The sequence below is a fragment of the Pelodiscus sinensis genome, chromosome 3 (genome assembly GCF_052426305.1).
Source record: "Pelodiscus sinensis isolate ZL-2025 chromosome 3, ASM5242630v1, whole genome shotgun sequence".
NCBI lineage: Eukaryota > Metazoa > Chordata > Testudines > Trionychidae > Pelodiscus > Pelodiscus sinensis.
Genome location: NC_143054.1, coordinates 85984665 through 85996806, shown reverse-complemented (window position 1 = coordinate 85996806; position 12142 = coordinate 85984665). Strand labels below are relative to the sequence as shown.

At 47.0% G+C, this 12142-nt stretch overlaps 1 protein-coding gene across 1 annotated transcript in view; it reads left to right on the top strand.

Moving 5' to 3' along the window:
* Positions 1-851: 851 nt before the first annotated feature.
* The window catches only part of GOPC (golgi associated PDZ and coiled-coil motif containing), a 58441-nt gene continuing 47150 nt past the window's right edge, over positions 852-12142 (top strand). Inside the window, exon 1 of the mRNA XM_075924046.2 lies at positions 852-1468. Coding sequence (XP_075780161.2) covers positions 1178-1468 — 291 coding nt within the window. The 5' untranslated portion in view covers positions 852-1177. The remainder of the gene's footprint in view (positions 1469-12142) is intronic.

Sequence of the window (12142 nt, the reverse complement as noted above, 5' to 3'; positions counted from 1 at the left end):
TGCCTACATTCCACACCAACTTATTGTTGGCCCCACCTCAGAACCGAAGGGAGACCCACAAAATCTACAAGCCCCAGGTTCCCAGAATAGTTAATCCAGCCCTGGTGGGAAGCACTGAGCCTTGGCCCCTCCTCCCACTTGTCAAGCATGAGTGAAGTGAAGCAAAATGAGGCTACATCTACACTGCAACGTATCCCACAATAGCTATCCTGCGTCTCCACAGCAAGCCCATTATTTTGGGTTTGCTATTCCGATAACCCTGTAAATCTCATTCTACGAGGAGTAAGGGACAGTTTGGAATAGCACTTGATTTTGAAATTTGGTGCTGATGACAAAATATGCTATTTTGAAATAGCATTGAAATAAGATACTCTATTTGAGTGTCTCCCTTTCCCCCTCTGCTTCTGAAGAGAGGAAGGGCAGCTGCCCCAGGGCCCAGTGATTTAAAAGAGCCCTGGGCCCTGCAAATCACTGCTAGTGCCCTGGGTGGCATGGGATGGGCTAGCTGGGGGCGGCAAACCCACAGTCCTACTCCTTCTGCCAGAGGCTCTGTACCAGTGATGGGTGCACAGGTGGTAAAGGCTGAACCCCCTGCCATCTGTCTGGCTTTGCTGCCCCCGGACCAGTGAGACGTGCATGGGTAGCAGAAACTGAGATAAGCCAAATCTGACACACTAGTGCGCCAATAGCTGCTACTGGAGCAGATCTGGAGACTGGGGAAGGGAGGGGAGGGCGAAGCGCCCCCTGGCGACGGCTCTGCAGCGCGCAGGGAACTGCAACAGCCCAGACCCGTCCCGCCTCCCGGGCCGCTGCAGCAGGCGGCGCCTGCGCAAAGTGTGAGTTGTCACACTTGGCGCTGGGATCGATGGCGTGGCGTTCGGCCAGGCTCCCTGAGGTGCGGTCTCAGTTGTGGCAGGCAGCACAAGTCAATCGACGAAACCCGTCCGGCGACAGAGCGCCGCTTCGCAACCAGACTCTGTCAGCATTCCAGCGCATGCGCCGTGGGGTCGTGGTTCTCCTCTCACCAGAGCCAAGCGGAGGCTAGTGCCGCCGCATCCTGCGGGCGTTGAGGCGGGCGCGCGCAGGTGTGTGAAAGTGAGAGCGAGAGCCGCGCGGGCGTTGAGGCGGAGGGGCGCGCGCCCAGCGGGTGCCTCGCAAGGCCGCGAGGGGCGTCAACATGTCCGGCGTGGGGGCCGCTTCCTGCGCCTCGGGCTCCGGGGCCTGTGCCGGAGGGGCCGCCGCCGTCTCCTCCCCGGGCGGGGGGGTGTCGATGTTCCGCTGGCTGGAGGTGCTGGAGAAGGAGTTCGATAAGGCCTTCGTGGACGTGGACCTGCTGCTGGGGGAGATCGACCCCGACCAGGCGGACATCACCTACGAGGGGCGGCAGAAAATGACCAGCCTCAGCTCCTGCTTCGCCCAGCTCTGCCACAAGGCGCAGACCGTGTCCCAGATCAACCACAAGCTGGAGGTGAGGGCGGGGGGGGGGACGTGAAAGTGGCCAGACGGGGGAGGAGGTTTGGAGGGGCACGCGGGGGGTGGGGCTGGGTAGCCGAGTGCTGAGTTATTGGGGGAACTGGGAAGCAAAGGGCTTGACCGACGCGGGGTGGGGATTTTCCCCAGTGCCCTGATTGCTGCCTTAGTCTCCCATGGGGCAGGCTGGGATTCAGGGTGTCTGTTCTGTCCACTGTCTTCTCTGCACTTGGCTCTAGCTAGCTGGGGCACCTTTTCCTCTCCTCAGTCATAGCTTGGCTTCCCATGGCAGCTATGGGCCGGTCTAATGAATGACCAGTACAAAAACACACAACTTCTTAATTAGAATATTTTTTCACAAATCAAAACATCACCTAATCAGATGATCAAGTTAAAAAATCCATAACCAAGAAAGCACTCTTACCTAGTGAAAGAAGCAGGGAAGAGCATGCTTTAAAAATTCTCTGAACTCAGATATGGTGATGTGCAGTGTAAGAACCTGGTTGGGTTGTTAGGTCACCAACTGTGGTTCTCTCATTGCTCTATGATTCAGAAGTAACTAAAATTGCCATTTATATAGTCACCCCGAGCTATTAAACTAGCTAGAGCTGGTCTGTTGCAGAAATAGCTGACTGTAGGAAGAAAACATTTTGCCCATGATTTTAATCCCACTTCTTCTGGGTAGCAAGACATGGGTCTGCAAAATGTCTTTTGAGTATTAGTAATGCAGTAGCTAAGATTAGAGAATATTTAAAAGTAGAGTACAAGTTCAGTAGATCATCTCTGAGGGGTATCAGTGTTAGCATGGGGTGTTGGTGAAGGCAGGGCTGGGGGAGACAAGCTCCCATCCTCACATCGAGCCCCACCCCTTCTGCTGAGGCCCCATTTGTGCTCCCCCCTCCCAATCAGGGGGAGGGAAGGGCAGGAATGCGCTCACCCCAGCCTTTCCAGCCCCAGGCAGGAGACCCAGTACACGGTATGGCCCTGGCTTCACCAGCTCCGGAGGCGAGCGTGCCATGCAGCCCAGCCCAACCTCACCTCTCCAGCCCTGGAGCACCAGAAGAAGAAGGAGGGCGTAGGGTATGTGGCATGGCTCCAGCCTCGCCAGCCATGGCACACTGGGGAAAGGAGGAGGGCATGGTTGCTCAACTATTCGATAGTCTCTGGGGGCGGGGCTGGCAGCCAGGCACTCCCTGCCATCTTGTGCTGCTGCCTCTGATTGAGAGGCAACAGGGCAGTGTGGCATCAGCCCCTGTCCATGTGGTGCCTGAGCTCGCCGCAGACAGGGGCTGCTGCTTTGGAGCAGCTTCTGTCCACGGTGAGCCCAGACCCGCAGTAAGAGGCAGTGGAGGAGTGGACAGGCTGGTCCACAGAGCCAGCACACTCAGAGAGCTGGCTGCTTCCTGCCTTTCATGCTGCTGCCTCTCTATCAGGTTGAGGGGCAGTTGGATCCAGTGACCGTGGGGAGTCAGCTTAAAGCTGTCTACCTACAGGCACCGGCTCCTCCCTTCCGCCCTTTCCCCCGTTGGTGCCTCTGATACACATACCTCTGGTGCCACGTTCTACATTGACATCCCTAATAGAATCATGAGCTTTTTTGGGCAAAACCCACTTCATTGGATGAACTCTTCAATCAAGAGCTATGTATAGCAACAGACGTACCTGTCAGTTGTTAATGGCAGGAGAAATTGGCTTTGTAATATGCCAACTAGTTATGTCTTTGTTTTGTGTAAGTCCAGAGTAATTGTATCAAATCTGTAGATAAATTCCAGTTTTGCAGACTCTCTTTGTAATTGGTTAGTGATAATCCTTTGTAGAAAAATGGCTACTTTTAAATCCATAATTGAGTGACCAGGCAGATTAAAATGTTCCCCTACAGGTTTATGTGTGTTACCATTTCTGATGTGTGTCCATTTATTCTCATTTGGCTACTATAGATGGCAATGGGACACTTGATGGCATATATCACTTTAGAAGATGTGCAGTTGTATGAGCCTCTGATGTTGTGGCTTATGTGGTTAGGTCCTATAATGCTGTTGCTTGAATAGATATGGGGATGGAGTTGGCAACGGGGTTTGTTGCAGGGGTAGGTTCCCAGGTGAGTGTATCTGAGGTGTGATGTGTAGATGCCGTAAAGGATTTGCTTCAGGTTGGGGGGTTGTCTGTAGGTAAGGATTGTCCTCTCTCCCACGGCCTGTTAGTTTATAGTGAACAAAGTTGACTTCCTTATAGTTCATGGAAGTTCTTTCCAGACTGCTGTTTGTTGTATTATGTGTATGCGTGTTGCTGTACATTAGATAAGGCAAGTCTCCTGCTTGATAAATCTAATGCATATAGCCACAATATAGTGGTGCCATAGACAAAATCAGCATGGATAGCATGTTCTGGAAGAGCAATTCAGTTTTATTGTACCTTGGGAAACAGGTGAGTTTTATGATCTATTTGAAGGGGAAGGAAGATACTGGCAAATTCTTGTATAATTACTGGGGGAAACAATCATTAAGGCTTGAATGAAGGAAGAGAAAAAGGAAACAGTTAAGAGAGATGCTTCAGTGGAGTACATGGAGTGGGACTGAGACTGGATATAAGCAGCAATGAAGTCTGAAGGTGGTATTGGAATTGTGGAATGAGCAGAGGTAACAGGTAACTCTTTTAATGGGTGCACAATTTTCAAACTTTTTGAACTGAGCCCCTCTTGAAATTAAATTTTTTGGTTGTACCCCTCCTCCCAACACAGACAAAAATATGCAAGTCAAAGGAAAGAGGTAGTTCCCTTCCAAACACATGGGTCTGAAGACTGAGCTGCTACGCAGTGTTGCTCATCCCCTGGAACTTTTCTATATGTCCTTCAGTTTTGAAAACCTCTAATTTAAAGGTTGTGGTGTTATAAAAGCGGGGTTCTGGGCAGACTATATAAACCCTGACCAAAATCTGGACATGCATGCCCTCTCACATACATACACCTGTCCTCTGGGAGGGATTGCTTGAAAAGTGAGGACAAAGCTCTTAATTTTAGTTAAATAATTTTCTTTTGAGCAATTACTTTTAATATATCTTTGATATATACAGTTGGGGGGGTTTGATGGTTTTTTTTGTCTTTATCTTTTTGAAGTATCTTTTGAATGATTATTTTGTGCATTGTGGTTTTCATTCTATCCATTTTGGGCAATCTTAAGTTAGGGATGTGAAGGACTAATTGACTATCAATTTGCTGATTGGATAATTGACAGGATAGCTGACTAGTCACTTCCTTCCCCGCTTCCTGCCTCTATCAGATAGAGGCAGCAAGGCGGGGGAAGAAGAGAAAATGAGAACATAAGAATGGCGATACTGGATCAGACCAAAGGTTCATCCAGCCCAGTATCCTGTCTGCCGACAGTGGCCAATGCCAGGTGTTCCAGAGGGAGTGAACCGAATAGGTATTGATCAAGCAGTATCTTTCCTGCCATCCATCTCCATCCTTTGACAAACAGAAGCTAGGGACACCATTAATTACCCATACTGGCTAATAGCCATTAATGGACTTAACCTCCATGAATTTATCTAGTTTTCTTTTAAACCCTGTTATAGTCCTAGCCTTCACAACCTCCTCAGGCAAGGAGTTCCACAGATTGACTGACTGCACTGTGTGAAGAACTTCCTTTTATTTGTTTTAAACCTGCTGCCCATTAATTTCATTTGGTGGCCCCTAGTTCTTATATTATGGGAACAAGTAAATAGCTTTTCCTTATTCACTTTCTCCATACCACTCATGATTTTATATACCTCTATCATATCCCCCCTTAGTCTCCTCTTTTCCAAATGGCTCTGCTGCTTTGAAAACCTGCATGCAGCCCAGGGCCCGCTAGGGTGTCCTCAGGCTGGCATTTCAAAGTGCCAGCAATGTGGGGAGCCCAGGATCCCCAGCTGACCCTGGGCTTCATCTGGTGCTGCCACTTTGAAATGCTGTAAGAAGCCCAATATCAGGCTCTTTGCAGTATTTCAAAGCAGTAGCACCGCCTGGAGCCCGGGATCAGTTCAGGCTGTTGTTACACTTCGGAGGCGGAGGTGCCCTATCAACTAATCAAAATAATCGATGCAAAATGCATTGACTATTCGATTAGTCAGTTACCTGATACTTAACATCCTTACCTTAAGTATCAGAGGTATACATTGGAAATGGGAACTACTTATTTAACGTTCTTACATTACAGTTACAAGTTATGTTGAGAATAATGTCTGTCTTTATTACTGACCTTTAATCAAAAGACCTCGTGCTGAACATGAAGGATACAATTTCAAATTCTGAAACAACTTACTTGGGTCAAAATTGGTACTTGGGAACTAATCAGTAGACTCGCTGCAATTTAAAATTCATATTACTCTATGACTGGGGTCTCAAACTCCTGGCCCACAGGCTATCTACAGCCCAAGCAGTTAGACAATCACCCACAAAATATTTTTTAAAAGTTATTTAATTAGCCCTGTGTGTCTGCTAGTACATGAGTCCCTGCAGCCTGGAGAGAGATGGTATCTGTGTGCTGCTCCAGCTGCTGGGAACAGCACATAGAGAAACACACCTCCTCTAGGCCATTGGGATATGCCAGCTGCGGCACGGAGCTAGCACCCAAAAGCCATTCTCACTCTTCGGTGCTGCCAATGGCGGCAGCTCCTGGAGTCTTTTAAATCATCCAGAGGTGGCAGGCAGGGTCCGGGGTTGCATAGTGGAGGAGCATGCAGACTGGTAGCCAGAGCCGGAAGACCCATCGGGAGGAGGGGGGGAGAGACGCTCAGAGACCCATCGGAGCAGGGGGAGACACTCAGAGACCCCCTGTCCTCCCAGAGCTGCTGCCAGAGAGGAGTGCCCTAGGTAAGTGCAGCATCCTCCACCCCACAATCCCCCCCCCCAGAGCCTATGTTCTCTCCCTCCGCTTCCCTTCAGCACCAACACTTCCTTCCAGAGTTTTACCCCTTCACCTTTCCGGCACCTAAATACCCTCCCAGAGCCTGACCTCTCACTCCTCTTGTACCCCAGTATCTTGCCCCAGCCCAGCATCTGCACTTAGCACTCAAACACCCTCCCGTAGTCTGTACCCCTTCTCCATCCAAACTCCCTCCTAGAGCCTTACACAGCTGTGTGGGGGGAATGAAGATAAAGGATGTTAATGGGGAACAAGTTAACTGCTACCCAGTAAGCATTAACCAGTAAGGGTGATGCTTACCAGTGGGTTCTGGGAGTGGGAGCCACCCCTCCACTGCTTCTTAGTGCAGCCATTTTGAAATAATTCTTCATGAAATTCCTCACAGTACATTATTAGTCTCTTCTTAAGAAATTCTTATGAAAAATAATAGGGGAGGAGAGAATGACCTTTAATCATAAAAAAAATCACAAAAAAATCATTTTCCTATGCCCGGTAGCCTAATCTACATGCCTCTGGCGACAGAGACATGTAGTCTAGACGTACCCTAAGTGTTGCAACCTAACAAAGAGATCTAAAAATGTTGCCAGCATACATTATGGTTTGAAATGTCTTTCTAAGTATTGTCATTATTTAATGAGACCATTTTAGATGAGTCAGCACTCAGCTTACTCCTAGAGCTCTCTGTCATGGGAATGTTAGTACAGGCAGTCCCCGGGTTACGTACAAGATAGGGACTGTAGGTTTGTTCTTAAGTTGAATTTGTACGTAAGTCGGAACTGGTACATATTGTAGGGGAAACTCTAGCCAAACATTTTTCCAGAGCTCAGTTTTATTCTCCCACACCTCACTTCCCTCAGTCCTTTATTCTCAAGCTGAAGTGTCTGCTGAGAAAAGCCACTCCGTGTCTCCCTGGTCTGCTGGGGGGGGAGGGGGGGCGCTAGCTTCGCGTCTCCCTGGTCTGCTGGGGGGAAGCAGCTAGTGCAGGGTTGCCTCACCCTGTTTGTAAGTAGGGATCCGATGTAAGTCAGATCCATGTAACCCGGGGACTGCCTGTACTGAATGTGATCTAGTTTTTTGAAACATTGACTGATCATTCTTGAGCCAGTTTACTTTATATCCAGGGATGTGACCTTATTTTGTGATGTCATAAGTGGAGGTGAAGACATGCCTCAATTCTTAAATATTAACTCGCTAAATCCAGGTTCATCAGGGTCAGCAGCAGTATGCATGTTTTATTTAGAAGTTTCTCACCCATCTTTATGCCTTGTAGAAATTAATTAGCTATACTTATTCCATATTCTTGTGCTTCTGATATCCTGGAATTTTAAGTTTTATCTGACTTATGCTTCAGAAATCAGTGTGTGTAAAAGCTCTCTTTAAAAGTAAAGAAAAAAAGTTGAACTTCCAAAGAGTAAATAAGTTGCTAGGTTTTAAAATGTTGTTCACTGAATTATAAGATTTGTATATTTTAATAATGCTCTTAAAATAATTACATCAACCATAAAGGAGCCTATCATCTTATGGAAAGTAGGGGTATTCTTGGTACACAATTAAAAAGTATAAGCAACTTGAAAAAATGGTTTTGTGATACAGACATATCAAGCAAGAGTTACAGTTGAATAAAAAAGGAATTCTGAACTGTGTTTTTATAAATAAAGATAAATAATATGATACTGTCAAGTCCAAAGTAAAACTACAATTATGTACAAAACAATGGCAGCAATCAGTACATAAAATGAAATAAAAGCACAACGATAATAGCTTGCAGCAGGAACAGGTATTTCCATTCTAACAGCGGAAATTAAAAATATTTATAATAAATATGAAAATTAAAATATATATTGCTTATTTCCAAAGGAAACAACCCCTTCTGAAGTTTATATTGGTTTGTTAATTATTAATGCACTAAAAGGAAAAAATAGTGCAAATTGCAAAAAGTCATGTATCCAGAATGGGCTTCAGCACAACAGATAAAGCTGGGGCTAGCTGTCTTTTAGTTCTCCAGACAGTGTTTCAGCGCATTTCAACAGGACTTTCAGCTGCACCTGAGGAAGAGAGCAAATCAGTACTAGTTGTGGCATAAACAATGAAGAGTCCTGTGGTACCTTGGAGGCTAACAGATTTATTAGGTCATTAGCTTTTATGGGTAAAAACCAGTTCATCAGATACTTTGACCCAATTTAAATATATTTCCATACAGAATGAAAAGTAAGTCAGAAGTTAAGTGTATCCACTACCATCTGCTGTATTTGTATGAAATGCTTTTATTTAAATATTATTAAAGTTAAGGGACACTTTAATTCAACTCTGTTTTTGTTTGGATTATGGTAATAATATAGGTCCTTAATATTTAGCAGCACTAACCTAAAATATTTATATTTAATATAACTGTTTGTATAGTCATAGTATGTTCTTTATGTTCCTGGGGTTACAAGAAGGATAGGTTACAACGATCATGTGTTAAATTTTAACTAAATGTTTTAACAACTTGAATCACTGAAACTGCATAGTAAAATAAAGTGTGTTCTTTATTTTTATGTGGTTATGACGATCAGGACACACATGTTATTTATAAATGTTATAATATTGTGTAAATCAGAGCTTGAAAAATCCACCCATTCAGTCACCTGTGAAAAATGGAAAGCATTCTCTAACAAGTTGGGGAGCCTAAGCTTTCTTTGTTTAAAAATAAAGATTTTTATCTGTGATTATTTTAAGGTGTAGTGTTTATCTTTCTGAGGCTACAGACAGCTTGCGTGTGGCTGCTGCTATATCTGTCTTTTCAGGGAACAAAGTGCAATAAACAAGATTCTGGACAATTTGTTAGAACAAACCTTGTCATTTTGATATTGTATTGTTGCTTGAGAAAGTAACAAACAGAGGTAGGTATTGGAGGTATCCTCTGGAAAAGGGAACTCATACTTTAGACTGAGGAAGTATTAGATAGCTTCCATTGTTGCTTTTTTGTGGCAACCTTGGAAGAAGGTTATAGTAGTGGAGATCCCTCTTAGATCCTCAGGGACTCTGGAGGAAGCATAAAGAGACAAAAAAGAATTGTCTCTGTTCCAGCAAATGGAGGAAACTGACATTTTGAAATTTATTAGGTACCCTAATTTAGCGAATATGCCCTGCATCCAAATATACCCCGTGGTTTTTTCTATTTGAGTAAAAAAAATCGCGTATACCCCACGAACGAATATAACCAGTGAGGTATACAAGATTTTTCTGTGCCGGGGGTATATATGCTGGGGGTATATTTACGGGGGGGGGGGGGGGGGGGGAGAGGGAGATTAGCCACTCACTGCCCCAGGTTCCAGCTCAGCCACCAGCCTCCGGACAGGGGAGCGCTCATCTCACAGGTTCCTCCTCAGCTGCAGGAAGGGGCACGGGGATGAGCGCTTCTCTGCCCCTTCCTGCGGCTGCATAGGAACCGGGGAGTGAATGCTCCCCTGTCTGGAGGCTGGCAGCTGCGCAGTCACAGGAAGAGGTGACGGAGAGCTCACCACCTGGTGAGTATACCCCGCAGTGGTAGGGTGGATGCGGGGTATGTAAAAACGAATATAACCTGCGGATTATATTCGCTAAATTACGGTAACTATTAGCCAAAGGCTGATCCAAAGATAGAGCCCCAAACAGACCAGGTATCCCAAAAATCCCCACATCTTTGGGGCTGTGCTTCTCATGTACACATTGCCTTGGGGTGTTGTTTAGGGGAGCCTAACAACCCTCATCTCTTGTACCTGCCTTTGGTAAGTAAGGCCAATACTACACTGGAAAGATTTGGCAACAAAAGTATTGTCGACATTCATACATCGCCAAATCATGTTTGCCACTCTGTCAACATATTATGGCCACATTGTTAGCTCTCCCGACAGCAAAAAGAGCAAAGCAATGTGGGCAAGCATCCCACAGTGCCTAGCGTCATATTTAGTTGCTAGGCACTGTGGGAATGCACAGCATTGCGCAAAGCATTTTGGGAATTGGTGTCAGCCACCTGTTTGCTTCACAGCCTTTCCAAGTCTTCCAGTATGTGCTGGGAGAAATCGTGGAACCCAGACTTCTCATGTACTGTGATCAATGTGTTTATGACATTATGCTTTGCAGCAGAACTACTTATGAACTTAATATCAGAGGAAAAAGACTTGGATGTGGCAACAGTGTGAGCGTCAAGGGCAGGAGCAAAGTGGAATAACATTGGCTGTGTCAGAGCAGCTGTGCAGAGTAGAGCATTGCTTTTGGGTTAGGGAAACCAGCAGTGAGTGGTGGGGTCGCATGATCATACAGATGTGGATGTAGATCAGTGGCTACAGAAATTTCAGATGTGTAAAGCAATCTTCCTGGAGTTGTGTCTGAGCTGGCTCCTGAACTGCAGCACAAGGACACTCAAATGAGAGCTGCTTTCTCAGTAGAGAAGTGTGTTGCAGTTGCTTTGTGGAAACAGGTGACACTCAATTGCTACCGTACAGTTGCAAATCTGTTTGGAGTGGGAAAGTCTACTGTCAGGGCAGCACTTAATGCAAGTGTGCAGGGCAATAAATCACATTGTGGTGCATAGGATTGTGACTGTAGAATAGGGGTCAGCAACCTATGGCTTGCGATCCAAATATGGCTCACTAGGGAGCCAGATATGGCTTTTCTGGAGCCCCAACACAGACCCTGCTAGCTCCCCCTGCATCAGGGAGCTAGCACTGGTACTGCAGCCTTGCAGCCCCTTACAAGATTGGAATGCCAACGCTGGCTTCCTGCGGGGGGAACGGGGACAAAGCCCCGGGCCTTCCCATTGGTTCTGGTGTGCGGGGAATAAGCGTGGCTCCATGCGCTCCTCTTTTCCTGCCCTCGGCTTGCAGAGAACAAGTGGAACAAAAAATTACTCAGCATGCGCTGCCCTTTTCCTTTCCCTGGGACATGCTTCCTGGAGGCTTCCTTCCGGCAAATGGGAGCAGTGGGAGGCCCTGTTACATGATGTCTGCGACACGATGCAAAAACAGGTAAGTGCCTCCCCACTCCCTCATGCGCAGACCCCACATCCCCATCTCCTTACTCACTCCCACTCCTGCCCCCTGGCCAGACACCCTGCCCCCTGCCAGCTTGTACCCCCGGACAGACAGCCTGCCCCCAGCCTGTTTCTGATCCTGCACCCTACCTTCAACCCAGACCTCGCACCCTCATCCTTTCCTACACTCCACCTCCCGCCCAGATACTGCATCCCCATCCCTAGCCCATCTCTGCACACTTAACTCCTCATTTTTGGCCCCACCTCAGAGCCTGCGGGTGGGGGAGGCCACAAAATCCACTAACCTTGGAATCCCCCAGAAGAATAAATCTGGCCTGAGGCCTTGAACCTTGGTCCTCTCTGCCTCTCCCCTCACCATGGGGCTGGAGCACAAGGGGAGTGAGGTGTTAAGTTAGGGGCCACATCAGTGAGGGTTGGAGTTTTTTGGAGGTGTGGGTGGTGGATTTTTTTTTTTTTTTTTTGTTGCTTCTCATTTGTGTAGTTCCTCACCCAAAAAAGGTGCCTCACTCCTGCCATAAATAAAGACAATGTAAAACCTTTTGTGTTGTACATACTATTTTACTTTATTTAAACATAAAGCCTGGCCAACAAGCCCCCATCTGGCTGCAGCATTATAACACTCCTACACCCTCCCCTCCCCCCCCACCAACCTTGAGCCCATCATACTCCTGAACCCCCTGCCCTGAGCCCTTCATACATCCACATCCCCAGTCGCCTGCCATAACCCTCCTGCACCCCCACACACCCCAACCTTGTG